We start from the raw sequence: 16638 nt of genomic DNA, 5'->3' as shown, positions 1-16638 counted from the left end.
CAAGACAAATTCCTTGTAGGTGCAAACTTACTTGGCGAAAATAAATTGTTTCTGATTCTGATGTCCAAGGTGCACACGTCAGTAGCTACCGTGTATACTTGTGTGCAGGGGAACGATCTGCGGGGACAATAAGGCCAGACAGAGTATCTACCCACGGATCCTCCATTCATTATTCATTAGAAATGCCACACTGATCTTTTCTCCTTGACAAATTACTTCTGTTCTCCAACCGTACTAAATAAGCTTCTGGATAAATGACCACTTATAAAGAATCACTTGTTCACTCCAAAATTATAATTTATTATAATTATATAAGTATACTCCAAAAATTATAATTTATTATAGACTGAATGTAGAGAAATCCACATGTGAAAGTTCAGTGCTTTAACTGACGGGCGATTGGTTGCGTTCTCTGATCATGTGACACAATGTGCGAGGCTCCGCCTCCTGCAGCTGTAAACAGAAGAGTACGGGAGCAGACGGCACGCGGGTGATGTACTCCATGTCGCTGCGTGCGAAGCGGGTGAACTGGGATCGTGCTACAGAAAGAGACACACAAGCGTCAATCCTCGTATAAACAGGTGATGAACTTCACTATTACTATATTATTTGTAACGCACCGTTTCTGCAGTGCCCCCTACTGAGCAACCCACAACACTGCAGGCTGAGGCCTCCTTCACACTGGGAATCGCAAAATGCTAGCAAAAGCACTAGCAATTTGCAAAGCGACTTTCTGGCGATTTTTCACTGTACAGGAAAGAGGTTCGATTGCGTTTTGAGATGCTATAACATTGAAACGCAATCTTTTCAAAATCACTAAAAAATGCTGCATGCAGTAAATCGCTGGGGATCACTAAGTGTGAACACCGCCATACACATTACATTGCAGTAGCGATTCTCAAAACGCTAGCGATCGCCAGAGATTGGAAAAGCTGCTGAAATCACTAGTAAAACGCTCCAGTGTGAATGAGGCCTAAAGGTGGCCACACACCACACAATTTGTATTTCTTTTCAATTCAAGGATAATCAATTTTTCTGATTGTAACATTTGAAAAATATGACCAATATACCACACGTGTGTTACATTTTTCACCAATTATGAAAAATAAAATGATTGAAAATACCGAGAAAATTGCTCGGGTATATATATTAAGAAATGTTTAAAGAGAGAAGCTTCCGGGCACCATTGGTATAGTAGAAAAAACACCTTTATTCCATCCTCATTACAAGATTAAAAAAGCAGATGTTTAAGCCTAACAGTCTGTTTCACAGAGTCTCGCTCTGCTTCTTCAGAGGCAAAGAAATTTAGTAAATTTCTTTGCCTCTGAAGAAGCAGAGCGAGACTCTGTGAAACAGACTGTTAGGCTTAAACATCTGCTTTTTTAATCTTGTAATGAGGATGGAATAAAGGTGTTTTTTCTACTATACCAATGGTGCCCGGAAGCTTCTCTCTTTAAACATTGCTGTATTGGACTTGAACCTGGAGGCACATTGGGTACACTGTCTCCTCATTGGTTTACCAGCCTTCTAGTGCCAGTCCTTGAACTTGATCTCCTTTTGCAATATATATATATTAAGAAATTGACGATCTACCACACACCATTCAATTTTCATATAAATTGATCAGAAAAATCTAAACACACTCGATCAACTTATATGGAAGAAAATTAGATTTCTCTGTCGACTATAAAAAAAAAAAAAAGCTTTAGATTTTTGGGAAATCAGGTTGTTTTTATCGAATTGCCATAAATTGGATCATTTTATGTGGCCATCTTTAGGCTGCCCATCAGAGACGGGGCAAGGTCCTCCAGCACCCAAGGCTGAGACACCAAAGTGCGCCCCTCCATCCCCCCCCCCCCCCCCCAGCCATCACACACTGATTGCTATTAGACTAAGAGGCGCCCCAGGGCCCCACCCCAACAATCTCCAGTTATCTGGCTTGCAGTCACTGCCATGTATCCCCTTTTCTTATTTCTCTCTGATTCAAACACAATCGGGGAATGACAGCTGAATGACTTGTGTGCCCCTCTTACACTGCGCCCTGAGGCTGGAGCCTCTCTCGCCTCTGCCCGGCCTTGCTGCCCGTACACTATGCACTCTGACTGCACAATCTTTGTATAATCCTATGAACATCTTTGTACCATGAGTAGCGAGTACCAATTAACTGGTTGTTATATATTTCAGGTAGGCCCTTTATAATACATCAGTATGAACAGATTGGTGATCGATTGTACTATCAGATTGCATAGTGTATGGTTTACGTTAGATGAGAAAATAAATATCTCTAGATAGGGCCACTTTTCTGTAGTGTGGATATTTCGGCACAGAGCGTCCTCCAGTGGCCAGTATGGGGACAGTGACCGCTCTTCGGGGACATGCCTTCAGGACATTTTGTCTGAGGAACCAGATTTGGAATCAACAAGAAATGCATTGGATTTGCTCAATTCCAAGCAACCTGGAAATATTTAGCCTCTGAATGGCCATTTGTAATGGGAGCCAATGTTTCTGTAACTAAAGAGAACCTGCATGTTTTCAGTTTCCAATTTTAGGTTTATTTTTAATGCTGAGATTCCACAAGAGATGATGTTCCGTCAGTGTGGTGGGAGGGGTCTCTGTGGCTCCTCAGGGATGGAGCTTACCTCAGTGTGGTGGGAGGGGTCTCTGCAGCTCCGCAGGGATGGGGCTTACCTCAGTGTGGGAAGAGGGGTCTCTGTGGCTCCTCAGGGATGGGGCTTACCTCAGTGTGGGGGAGGGGTCTCTGTGGCTCCTCAGGGATGGGGCTTACCTCAGTGTGGGAAGAGGGGTCTCTGTGGCTCCTCAGGGATGGGGCTTACCTCAGTGTAGGAAGAGGGGTCTTACCTCAATGTGGGAGGAGGGGTCTCTGCGGCTCCTCAGGGATGGGGCTTACCTCAGTGTGGGGGGAGGAGTCACTGTGGCTCATCAGAGATGGAGCTTACCTGATGCCTGGACTCTGCTTGCTTCCGTCTGTCGGAATGTCAAAAGCAAGGGCCGGGACACAGCTGGGCGGGACATGAGGAAAAGCACATGATTTTCAAGCGCATCGTCACCACGTTCTTCACACTGGAGGGACAGACCGCAAGTGAGATAAGTCAAAGTACTATAGTAAAAAAAATTCAATGATAATTTAAACCCTCTTTTGGGATTTTTTTCCTCCCATCTACCTAACCTCCAATGCACCAAATTATTTTTCGCTGCATTTGCATCAAGGCCCCCCCTCAGCCCAGCTTGTATGGGACTACTGGTGGTGTTACGTCACTGAACCGGCACCCAGTGTTACCAAACTGACCAATCACACAGTAAAATCACAGTAAAGAGTACCAAAGATATGGCCTTGGAGGGGTCACATAACCACAATTTACCCTCTCTGTTAAGGTGATGGACAGTACAGGTACGTGCAGTATATTTGTGCCCAAACGTGTGCTGTACAGTAAAGTGGATGAGACTCCATATTAACTGTAAAAGAAAATCATCCAATCACAAATTACTTAGCTTACCTATCCTGTGTTCACGGACAGATTTAGGAAATTTAGGAGAAATGAGATATAAAAAAAAATACTGCTGGTTTCCATTTTTACGGTTACTCTGCGATGCCAAAAGTGACATCACCTCTGCCCTTTTCCTTTTTTTCAACCGAGCTCAGTGTGTATTTTCCCTCCCTACTGCCGCAGCTTACTGAGCCCCTAATCCCCCCCCCCCCCCCCCCCCACACACACACAATATAAACATCACCTAGACAGCAAGCTTACATCACTGTAAATTCAATTACTTTCTGTTCATAGAATATTTGTCTTATCCGAAATAGAAAACTTTCTGTGATTTGCATGCTGAGATAAGCTTGTCACTGTAACCTTCCCACAATCCCGCTTGGCACTATAAAGTTCTTGCAGTTAGGCAAAGGCACCCAAACCAGGTAAAAGGAAAAAATAATTGGGGCACATATAGCAACTTATTTTAGAAAAAAAAAGGGGGAGTTTACATTTATTTTTAGGGCACTAACTGTTTTTTGGCAATTATTTTTTATCTTTGGATGTTTTAACCCCCTCAATGTCAGAACCTGTTTTATGTATAGTAAGAAGATCCTTTATCAGCTGATCTGAATTCAATCATCCCCCACAGCACAGACTTCCCTGAGCTGCAGGATGCAGAGTCTCAGAGCTCAGTCTGTGCTCCGCCCCCTACTGATTATGAGTCACGTACACCCTGCGGTCATCTCTTTCATTTGGGCACTGACAGCGGACCTCGAATATCGGTGTACAGGCATAAAAAGCGGCAACTATCCTTTTCATAAAAAGAGAGAGGAGAGAGAGAGAGAGAGAGAGAGAGAGAGAGAGAGAGAGAGAGAGAGAGAGAGAGAGAGAGAGAGAGAGGGGGGGGAGAGAGAGAGAGAGAGAGAGAGAGAGAGAGAGAGAGAGAGAGAGAGAGAGAGAGAGAGAGGGAGAGAGGGAGAGAGGGAGAGAGAGAGAGAGAGAGAGAGAGAGAGAGAGAGAGAGAGAGAGGGGGGGGAGAGAGAGAGAGAGAGAGAGAGAGAGAGGTGAGCTCTTACTGGGACTTCACTCCGACCCCGACTCCGCACAGCCAGTGTGCCTCTCAATTGCACTTGTCTCTGCAGCGCCTCCCAGAGGTTCCGGGGCACACCCAGCATCAGAAACACCGCATCGTCCCGGAGGTGTAACCGGGCCTCCCCCGATCCATCTTCTGCTTTCACACTGAGCACAAAGCAGAACAGTTTGCAGGTCAGTGCTGAAGCACAATCATAAATACGCTATAATGCTTCCTTCCTTCACAATCCCTACCATAGTCATAGCCTAATGTCCTACCATATTATTATTATGTATTTATATAGCACTGACATCTCCTGCAGCACTTTACAGAGTACATAGTCCTGTCACTGACTGTCCTCAGAGGAGCTCACAATCTAATCCTGCTATAGTCATAGTGTAATGTCCTACCAGATTATTATTATGTATTTACATAGCACTGACATCTTCTGCGGAACTTTACAGAGTACATAGTCATGTCACTGACTGTCCTCAGAGAAGTTTAGTCTAATCCCTTCCATAGTCTAATATCCTAGTGGACATTTATGAGTCTGTGGAGCCATCAGTGATCCCCTCCACCCAGGCAATGCATTGGCCATCCCTCCCCTGCCCTGTGGGTAGTGTGCAGTCCTCTATACAGAGCCGCACAGGCCCCCTCTTGTGGCGGATGACAGTAAGTAGTGTGGTGCACCATAGAGAGGTCAGATAGCACAGCGGCGCACTCACCAGGCCTTTGCTCGGAAGACCCCAGACTGGGAACCACAGAAGGGAGATCGCTCACAGATTCCCTGGAGAGCAGGGGAAGAATTAGCCGTGGGACACATAAAATACAACGCAGGTGAATCAATTCATACAGGCGATTACCACGAACCTGAAAGAGAACCCGAGTTGAGTTCTAACAATGCAATCAGCACACAGAGGCTGGGTCTGCATATACTGCCCAGCCTCTGTTGCTATCCCAATCCCCCCTAAGTTCCCCCTTCGCTCTGCTATGCCTAAATAATCAGCGGAGATGTCGACACATAGCCTGTCGCAGCCCCGGCTGTTTACCCCTGTAATTGTCAGTCTCGCTGCTCCCCCGCCTCCTCCATAGCGGTGGTCCCTGCCTGCGTCCCTTCCCTCCCCGCGGATTGGAGGGAAGGGACGCAGGCAGGGACCAGAGCTATGGAGGAGGCGGGGGAGCAGCCAAGACTGACACTAAGAGAGGTAAACAGCCGGGGCTGCGACACACTGTGTGTCGACAGCTCCGCTGATGATTTATGGGGCATAGCAGAGCGCAGGGGGAACTTAGGGGGGATTGGGATAGCATCAGAGGCTGGGCAGTATATGCAGACCCAGCCTCTGTGTGCTGATTGCATTGTTAGAACTCACCTCTGGTTCTCTATAAGTGAGAGACATATGGAGCTTGCCATATTTATTTCCCTTTACAGCAAACCTGTAATGGAAAAAAAGAGCCCTTGAGGGTATTTACCTCGGGAAGGGAAGCCTCTGGATGCTTTCCTGTCTCGCTGTCCCAGCCCAGAGGTGAAGCTGGCCACAATATTTACATCGCACTCCTGCACAGGCCAGTAGCACCGGTGGAAATAGCCAAGCATGATCGGGTCGGGTCAATGACTCGCATCTGGCCAGTAGAGCGGACCTGACCAGGCTCGGCTATATCCGCCCAAGCAGAGAGCTGCTACTGCACCTGCGCAGGTCAGCAAGTGCCGACAAGGAGATCTTCGGAGGGTCCCAGTGCTGGCTCCCCTCTGCTGCGGAGGATGGGTGAAGTCTCTCGGATCCCGAGGCTTCCCCCCCTCCAGAGGTGAGTATCCCCCCAGGGGTTCTTCTTTCTGTTATAGGTGTAAAGTAAACCTGAGACCAAGGCAACATAAGAATTTATACTTGGGACTTCCTCCAGCCCCCAGAAGTCTGTGGGCTCCCTCAGTATCTGTGCAGTCCCGTCCATTCTCCCTCTGTCAGACCTGGTACACCAAGAGAGGCCATGGACTACAGGGGGCTGGAGGAAGCAGGTAAGTATAACACATAGGGGATAAAGAGGCGCCCTGGTTGCGTAAAATATGTTAAAAACAACTAAAAAGAATCAAGTGAGGTGGCTTACCTCAGAGACAAAATTCTTAGAAAAAAGAATTTTTAATAACAAAGCACAGGCAACACATTTCACGGGTCTGAGCCGGCTTCCTCAGGCCAATAAAAGTGCCAACAGTATCTAGACCTCTAACTTAAGAGAGGCTCCCTAAGTTAGAGGTCTAGAGACTGTTGCCACTTATTGGCCTGAGGAAGCGGGCTCAGACCCGTGAAATGCGTTGCCTGTGCTTTGTTATTAAATGGGAACTGAAGTAAGAGGTATACGGAGGCTGCCATATTTATTTCCTTTTAATCAATACCAGTTGCCTGGCAGCCCTGCTGGTCTATTTCTCTGCAGTAGTATCTGAATAACACCAGAAACAAGCATGCAGCTAGTCTTGTCAGATCTGACTTTAAAGTCTGAAACACCTGATCTGCTGCATGCTTGTTCAGGGGCTGTGGCTAATAGTATTAGAGGCAGAGGATCAGCAGGGCTGCCAGGCAACTGGTATTGATTAAAAGGAAATAAATATGGCAGCCTCCGTATACCTCTTACTTCAGTTCCCCTTTAAAAATTCTATGTCTAACAATTTCGTCTCTGAGGTAAGCCCCCTGACTTCACTTGTTTCTTTTTAGTTGTTTTTAACGCATTTTACACAACCAGGGCGCCTCTTTATACCCTACATATGCTAAATCTACCCCTCAACGTCCCCCCTTGAAGTGGTATAAGCATTAGCCACAGTGTTTTTACACGAGCCTCTAGTGCATCTTTTTATCAAGGAGAGCGGCCAGCCGAGGTCCTGACGGACCACCCCGAGTGGAGTCGGGTTCATTGTCTCCACCTGCTGCCAGTGGTCGGTTGCCCCTAGCAACCTGCCTTTGTGAGTAGACCTTTGGCTTAATTCCTTCCACATATTGTGATACTTTGACATACTGCACCATTGGGCTCCGTTTTCTCTCTTGTATCTTTTGCTCCAGGGTGCTCACACACCCCACCCACGTGGTGCAGGTAAGTATAAATCCTTGCGTTTCATTGGTTGCAGGCACACTTTAACAAATACCAGTTGCCTTTTTTTTAGCACTTTTGTCTTCTTTTTTTGAAAGGAAAGAAAAATGTCAGCCTCCATATTCCGTTCACTTCAGGTAAACATTAAAGAGTACCCGAGGTGTTAGGGATATGGAGACTGACATGTTTATTTCCTTTTAATTGGAAAAGATTTCTTCTCAACCATCTTTACTTCTATACATTGGCCGTCATTCATAAAAGTGTGTTCGGTAAAAAAATCCAGGCGGGAAAATATAGCATTTGGTATTTTAGACTTCTGTGTGCTAATTCATAAAAATGTTCACAGTTGCCATAGAAGAGCGGTGATTTCCCGAACTAGGCTGGCGGTAACATGAGAAGCTGCCTGAGTTGTTACATTTTCTCCTGCAGAGACAGCGTTAGAATAGAAGAGGCAGCCCCAGCTTCCCTTTAGATGTGCATTTTTTTTTTTAAACTGCCTCTGTTACCCCTGAATCTTCTCTGAATCTGTCTAATAGTCTTGCTAAACAACCTATTTATTTGCTGCAGCTTAGAAGAACTTCAAGAAATGTTACACATGCAGGCTTTCTGATGTAACAAAACATATAAAAACAGGTACCCAAGAGGTTAAAAAAAAACACAGCCTGGGTATTCCGGAAAGCCTTTTTTGTTCTGCCCTCACTGCTGCTGCCTGGGAGGTCTGTCTCCATTAACTCTGCTGTTATCCGCATGCTTATCGCCTCTTCAAAGCAAGCGGTATTCTCCATCCTGATACTGCCTGCTCTAATCTTTATGAATTGACATTTAGTGACATGTGTTGAGATAATCACAGGACAAGTCGGTAATTTACCTCACTGCTCGGTAATTTGAGCTTTTCATGCGGAAGCAGCTTTTATGAATTGACACTTTGCTAAATGGTCGGTAAAGTCAGACGGTTTCAGCATTACCGCATGCAGGAATGCTTTATGAATGATAGCCATTGTGTATATTTACTTATTATTCTGGTTTCGATTATAATTTGTCTTGATCAAAAGGGGTTTAGCTGGGCTTATAAATCCGCCATACACAGTATAGACTCTGAATTGGCAATGAAAGTCACTGGGAAAAGCTGATAACATAACAAGTACCTTAGTGAAAGTACTGGAGCACATGGCGCAGTCCCAGGACAGGGTGAGGCTGAGGACATAGCTGACAAAGCACATGGCCCGCAGGGGAGTCGGGAACCCGGAGAGCTGCTTGAACAGCACCAGCGGTGGCGGGAGGCTGTCACTGCACACAGACAGGAAAAAAGTAATGTGATCAAATAGTGCAAACAAAACAAAAGGGATAAGAGGAGGTGCCTAAATGTGATAAGAAAAACCTCTAAAATCAGTTTAAAAAGTAAACATCGGCCTACCTTAGCCACTTCAGCCCTCAGTCGTGTTTCACTTTATGCATCTAAGCAATTTACACCTCCCATACATTTGCCTATAACTTTATCACTACTTATCACAAGGAACTGATCTATATCTTGTTTTTTCCGCCACCAATTAGGCTTTCTTTGGGTGGTGCATTTTGCTAAGAGCTAATTTACTGTAAATGCATTTTAACAGGAAGAATAAGAAAAAAACAGAAAAAAAATCATTATTTATTAGTTTTCGGCCATTATAGAGTTAAAGGGACACTTAAGTCAAACAAAAAAAATGAGTTTTACTCACCTGGGGCTTCCAATAGCCCCCTGCAGCTGTCCAGTGCCATCGCCGTCTCCCTCCGATCCTCCTGGCCCCGCCGGCAGCCACTTCCTGTTTCGGTGACAGGAGCTGACAGACTGGGGACGCGAGTGATTCTTCGCGTTCCTGGCCACAATAGCGCCATCTATGCTGCTATAGCATATATCATATACCGTATAGCAGCATAGCGGGTGCTAATGTGTCTGGGAACGCGAAGAATCACTCGCGTCTCCAGCCTGTCAGCTCCTGTCACCGAAACAGGAAGTGGCTGCCGGTGGGGCCAGGAGGATCGGAGGGAGACGGCGAGGGCACCGGACAGCTGCAGGGGGCTATTGGAAGCCCTAGGTGAATAAAACTCATTTTTTTTGTTTGACTTAAGTGTCCCATAATACATGCCTACATAATTAAAACCCACGTATTGTATTTGCCTAATAGTCCCGGGTATTACACCATTTAAATTATGTTCCTATCACAATGTATGGTGACAATATTTTATTTGGAAATAAAAGTGCATTTTTTTCCCATTTTGCATCCATCACCATTTACAAGCTTATAATAATAAAAAAAAATAGAAATATTTCATTTTTACATGGATATTTAAAAAGTTTAGACCCTTAGGTAAATATTTTTTATTGTAATGGTTTTTTTGTTTATTAAACATTTTATTTGGGTATTTTTGGGAGGGTGGGATGTAGATAGTAATTTTTTAATGTAAATATGTGTTTATTTTTTAAATGTAGATGTAGTTTTACTATTTGTCCACAAGATGGCAATGATGAGTTTGTTTACATTACGGCACTCTAAGCGTAACATGTATGCTTAGAGTGAGGTAGGGGGGACGTAAGAGCGAGGCTTCCGAGAGAAGCTGTCGCTTTTTCTGCCGGGGAAAGGGATCAGTGATCGGCACCATGTCCCGATTCATTGATTCCCTGGCTAAAGAACCGTGGCCCGGAGCGCGTGTGCGATCGGCCGTGGGAGCGCACATGCGGCCTTTTGGACGTATATTATACGTCCAAAAGACCAAAGTAGTTAAAGGGGAACTTCAGCCTAAACAAACATACTGTCATTAAGTTACATTGGACTTGTACAACACGCCAACACCCCCACTCACACTGCAGGTCACACTCTCGACCTTGTATTCACTAAATCCACCACCATTGCAGACCTTGACATTGCACCCTTTCCACCCTCAGACCATCACCTTCTCACCTTCAACCTCCTCACGGAAGGCACCTCCAAATTAGCCACCCACCCACCTGGTCGATGGCAGCGAGACCTACGCAAGCTCAACCCTAGTGTCCTTGCTGACCCCCTCCATGCCCTCTCCTCCACTCTCCCCACCCTAACCTGTCCTAATCTTGCTGCAGCTCAGTATCGCCAAACTCTCTCATCAGCCCTAGAGAAAGCTGCTCCACCAATATTTCGCCACAACCGACCCCCTAACCCCCAGCCCTGGCGCACTACCCATATTCGCATCCTCCAGAGGAAAACACGCGCCACTGAACGGAAATGGAGAAAAACTAGACTTAACCAGGATTTCCTACAGTACAAGACCAACCTGCTGCAGTTCCACACTGCCCTTGCTCATGCGAAGCAGGAATACTTTACCAAGCTCATCGGAGCACAAGCTTCCAACCCCCGGCGTCTTTTTGCCACCTTCAACTCCCTGCTTAAACCCACCCCCCCACTCTCCATTTCCTCCCTCTCTGCCACAGATTTAGCCACCCACTTCACCAACAAAATTGTCTCCATCCGCCAGGAAATATCCAATCTCCAATCTTCACCTCCCATCCCCTCCCAACCAGCTCCTCCTCCACCCTATCCTCCCCTCACATCCTTCACTCCTACTACCACCGAGGAAGTCAACCACCTACTGCAGACTTCCCATACCACTACCTCCCCCCTTGACCCCATCCCTTCGGATTTACTCCAGCCTCACTTCACGGAATTGGCCCCAGTCCTCACTACCCTGTTCAACCTCTCCCTATCCACAGGCACCTTCCCCACAGACTTCAAGCAGGCCATTGTACTACCCCTGCTCAAGAAACCCTCACTCGACCCCTCGCTACCCTCCAACTACCGTCCTATCTCCCTCCTCCCCTTTGCCTCAAAACTCCTTGAGCGTCTGGTTCACAAACGCCTGACCCAGTACCTCAATGCTAACTCACTGCTAGACCCACTCCAATCTGGATTTCGGCCTGCCCACTCAACCGAAACTGCTCTCACCAAAGTGGTCAACGACCTTGCCTTAGCTAAAGCTGAAGGTAAATACTCCATTCTCCTCCTCCTTGACCTGTCAGCAGCTTTTGACACAGTAGATCATCCCCTACTCCTCCAGTCCCTCCAGTCCTTGGGCATTAACGATCTCGCCCTGTCCTGGCTTTCATCCTACCTCTCCAACCGCTCCTTCACGACCACATTCAATGAGTCCTCGTCCACCCCCAACCACCTCTCGATAGGAGTCCCCCAAGGTTCGGTCCTTGGCCCCCTACTGTTTACCCTATACACATCCTCCATTGGCAAGGTTATCTCCTCCATGGGTTTTAACTACCATCTGTATGCAGATGACACCCAGATCTACCTCCACACCCCTGACATATCCACCACTACCATGGACAAGGTCTCCTCCTGCCTATTCGCCATCTCCTCCTGGATGTCTGCTAGGTTCCTGAAACTAAATCTAGACAAAACGGAATTTATGATCTTCCCACCCCGGCCATCCACGAACCTCCCAGATGTGCATGTCACTGTTAACCACACTACCATTCGCCCTACCTCTCAAGCCCGCTGTCTGGGTGTCACCCTGGACTCCACACTCTCCTTCACTTCCCACATCCAAAACCTCACAAAGTCCTGCAACTTCCACCTTCGTAACATCTGTAAGATTCGCCCTTTCCTGACCTCTGCCACCACCAAACTCCTCATCCATGCCCTCATAATTTCCCGCCTTGACTACTGCAATGCCCTGCTGTCTGGTCTCCCTATGACCCGAACAGCCCCACTGCAGTCCATCATGAATGCGGCAGCCAGAATTATCCAATGCTCCCATCGCTTCACCACGGCAGATCCCCTCCTAGAATCCCTCCACTGGCTTCCTATCCAGTCCAGAATCAGATTCAAGATACTGTGTCTGACCTACAAATCTGTCCACAAAACCTGTCCAACCTACATTGCCGATCTTACTCAGAGGTACACACCTAGCCGCTCACTCCGCTCTTCCAATGAACTTCGCCTAACCCCCCCCCCCCATCACCCAGTCCCATGCACGCCTCCAGGACTTCTCAAGAGCTGCTCCAACACTATGGAACTCCCTACCTCCACCCATTAGGGCAGCCCCCTCCTTCAACATCTTCAAGAAAGCCCTCAAAACTCACCTTTTCACTCTGGCCTACTACCCCTCACAAGTGCTCTAAACCTACAGCTGAACTCTGGTCCCCTACCATTCGTGTCCTTACCTCTCCCTCTAGATTGTAAGTCTTTGGGCAGGGTCCTCCTCCTTTTGTGTCCTACCTGATCTGGCACCTCCATTACTGTGAACCCATGCCATGCATTTGAGTGAACCTAACTTGCCTAATCTCCATGCTTCATCCAGTGACTAAGCATTACCTTGTACTAATACTGTGCTGTGTGATCTGGTTTTCTTGTATTCCTGTATTGTCATATTGCTGTATGTCACCCCTAAATATTGTCTGTAACCTAAATTAATGTTCAGCGCTGCGTAATATGTTGGCGCTTTATAAATACAATAAATAATAATAATAATAATTAGTTATGTTAATTAGAATAGATAGGTAATATAATCTCTTACCCACCCTGTTTTAAAAGAACAGGCAAATGTTTGTGATTATGGGGGCTGCCATCTTTGTCATGGGGCAGCCATCTTTTTGGTTGAAAGGAGGTGACAAGGAGCAGGAGACACAGTTCCACCTGTCCTGTGTCCTGATCACCCTTCCCAGCTGCACACACTAGGCTTCAAATGTCAAATTCAAAATGTAAAAAGTAAAAAATTGCACCAAAACAGCAGAACAAGAACAACAACATCAGAAATCCCATCATGCTTTGCACCTCATCAGGGGAAAAATGCCCGGGCAGTTTTCTTCTGTGCAGCTAAAAATGAGGCTTGTATAAGAGAAACAAAGTTCTGATGCTGTGAACCTGTTAAAGAAACACCCGGCCTTTTAATTGCTGCTGAGTCGATTTTTAGTCTGGAGGTTCACTTTAAGAAAGTCAACAGACAGCAGAGGCTGAAAATGACAATTCATTGGGAACACTACAGACAACTTGTTTCGTGGACTGAATCCCACTTCCTCAAGTGCCTTGTTGCGGCAAGCAAAATAGCTTGGAGCACGTATGCTTGCCGTAACAAGCTCGTGCTGTCTGTTGACTTTCTTAGCCCCTTAGAATTTGAGGATGTAAATTTCACATCATAATCTTCCCCTGCATCAGCCGCCGCACACTAGTGCATGATGTGCACTCCCACATAGAGGCGCTCATGCACACGCGCTCCCATGCACAGGCTGGTGAGAATGGTACATGTCCAACTAGTGGTGTATGGTATCATTTTAAGCGCAACAAGCCAAATTATAAAGTATTTTCTAACTGTGGCACTGTGTATTTACGCCTATATTACTCCTTTTTCCTACTACTCCTTATTCTTATAAAATTAAATAATGCTTGCCCCCCCCCCTCCCCCCATATAGTACCCTGCTCTCTAATGGCCCTCCCCCATACACAGTTGCCTGGTGTCTAATGCCCCCCATACAGTTCCCTGCTGTCTAATGCCCCCCTCCCCTATACAGTTCCCTGGTGTCAAATGGCCCCCCATACAGTTACCCAATGTCTGATGCTCCCCCATACAGTTCCCTGGTGTCTAATGGCCTCCCTCCCCTATACAGTTCCCTGGTGTCTAATGGCCTCCCTCCCCTATACAGTTCCCTGGTGTCTAATGGACCCTTCCCCTCCCCCATACAGTTCCCTGGTGTCTAATGCCTTCTCCCTCCCCCATACAGTTCCCTGGTGTCTAATGGCCTCCCTCCCTCCCCCATACAGTTTCCTGCTGTCTAATGCCCCCCTCCCCTATACAGTTCCCTGGTGTCAAATGGCCCCTCATACAGTTACCCAATGTCTGATGCTCCCCCATACAGTTCCCTGTTGTCTAATGGCCTCCCTCCCCAATACACTTCCCTGGTGTCTAATGGACCCTTCCCCTCCCCCATACAGTTCCCTGGTGTCTAATGCCTTCTCCCTCCCCCATACAGTTCCCTGGTGTCTAATGGCCTCCCTCCCCTATACAGTTCCCTGGTGTCTAATGGACCCTTCCCCTCCCCATACAGTTCCCTGGTGTCTAATGCCTTCTCCCTCCCCCATACAGTTCCCTGGTGTCTAATGGACCCTTCCCCTCCCCTATACAGTTCCCTGGTGTCTAATGCCTTCTCCCTCCCCCATACAGTTCCCTGGTGTCTAATGGCCTTCCTCCCCTATACAGTTCCCTGGTGTCTAATGCCTTCTCCCTCCCCCATACAGTTCCCTGGTGTCTAATGCCTTCTCCCTCCCCCCATACAGTTCCCTGGTGTCTGATGGACCCCTCTCCCTCCCCAATTAGAATTCCCTGGTGATGTAGGGCTTCATCTCCAATATAACTTCCCTGGTGGTCTAGAATGGGCCAAACATAATGCAAGTTGGGGAAACCACTTGTGGGCAAAATGTGATGGCTCTGCAGGCCAGATCTGGCACACGGGCCGGAGTTTGACATGTATGTTCTATACCATGACTGTAAACAACAGCAAAGTACGGTCAGGTTAGTCTAAGAGCACAGCGCATTGGCTTCTACATCAGTTAGTTAAAAGTCAGAAAACTATTATATCCATATCTGTAGCATGCATACAAATATACATCTGTGTTGTCAAATACCGTTCAATCACCACAGGTGCTCTTTACTATCTCAGAGGTTTGGAAGGACTGGGCACGTACCTGCTGTCTATGGGTGGGCTCCGGATGCTGATGTACGTGGTGGGCACACTGCGGAGATAGATGCTGCCAGACCTGATGGGAGAGCACACAGAAACGTTGCACATTACTTAAAGGGGCACTACAGCGAAAAACTGTAAAATTTAAAATATGTGCAAACATATACAAATAAGAATACGTTTTTTTAAAATGAGACAAATTACTTTTCTCCTATAATGCTGTCACTTACAGTAGGCAGTAGAAATCTGACAGAAGTGACAGGTTTTGGACTAGTCCATCTCTTCATAGGGGATTCTCAGCAAGGCTTTTATTCTTTATAAAGATATTCCCTAAAAAGGATTTAAACAATGATGCTGGCCAGCTTCCCTGCTCACTACACAGTTTTCTGTCAGTTGGACAGAGCAACTGCCATTCACCAAGTGCTTTTGAAAATAAATACATCCCTGAGAATCCCCTATAAAGAGATGGACTAGTCCAAAACACAGCATCATCAGGCTGGTCACACAATCACAGCGTGTGGTACAGACAGACCTATATGATAAAATGGCGCACATGCTCAGTTACTGTCACCCTCAAATCAAACATTGAGGGCAACAGTTCTGACAACGAGCGCTGTACAGACGCTGCTTGGCTGATCATTGTGTACTATTCTATGGAGGGGGAACAACGTGTGGCGCACAAATGAGCAAAGTTGGAAGCTGCAGGATCAGAGGGGCACAATGTGCTTGTTCATTATCTAGCGATATGCCATAGATGTCCTGGGACGGCTGTACACCCGCTAGATGCTCAGACGACATGGCCCACATCCATCGCCTCAGCCAAGGATTATCCATCTACCGTGTGTATGAAGCTTTAGCATTTCCTTGTCTTAAAGTGGACCTGAACTCTTGCACAGGACAGAAGGGAAAACATAGAGAAATGCACCCTGTATGTATTTAGAGAGTTTAGCCTGTCTAATTCACCCTCATCTGTGAATAATCACAACTGTAATTTGATCTCTAAGTAGTGTCAGTTTAGGAATCTTGGCTGCCTTGGTAGAGCAGCTAATTTGCAAACACAGGATGTTATTATTTTAGTATTTATATAACACCGACATCTTCTGCAGCGCTGTACAGAGTATACTGTCTTGTCACTAACTGTCCCTCAGAGGAGCTCACAATCTAATCCCTACCATAGTCACATGTCTATGTAGGGATTGTGTAGTGCAGGTATCATAGTCTAGCGGCCAATTTAGGGGAAAGCCAATTAACTTATCTATATGTTTTTGGGGTGTGGGAGGAAACCAGAGTACCCGGAGGAAAAACGCACAGAC

The 16638-nt window shown here is 46.6% G+C and overlaps 1 protein-coding gene across 4 annotated transcripts in view; it reads right to left on the bottom strand.

The window, feature by feature from the left end:
- Positions 1–276: 276 nt before the first annotated feature.
- CTC1 (CST telomere replication complex component 1) overlaps positions 277–16638 on the bottom strand; it is an 82005-nt gene continuing 65643 nt past the window's right edge. For 2 of the 4 annotated variants that reach the window (XM_068274025.1, XM_068274028.1), the window contains 6 exons: positions 15330–15401; positions 8778–8919; positions 5286–5347; positions 4565–4727; positions 2958–3081; positions 277–539 (listed from right to left, as the gene is read on the bottom strand). In XM_068274025.1, the coding sequence (XP_068130126.1) occupies positions 385–539; positions 2958–3081; positions 4565–4727; positions 5286–5347; positions 8778–8919; positions 15330–15401 (718 nt within the window). In that variant the 3' untranslated portion in view covers positions 277–384. Of the gene's footprint in view, positions 540–2957; positions 3082–4564; positions 4728–5285; positions 5348–8777; positions 8920–15329; positions 15402–16638 lie in introns of those variants that run through there. The other 2 variants (XM_068274027.1, XM_068274026.1) reach the window with 2 other exon arrangements.

This window comes from Hyperolius riggenbachi, chromosome 3, assembly GCF_040937935.1.
Source record: "Hyperolius riggenbachi isolate aHypRig1 chromosome 3, aHypRig1.pri, whole genome shotgun sequence".
NCBI lineage: Eukaryota > Metazoa > Chordata > Amphibia > Anura > Hyperoliidae > Hyperolius > Hyperolius riggenbachi.
This window is presented reverse-complemented; position numbering and strand designations above follow the sequence as displayed.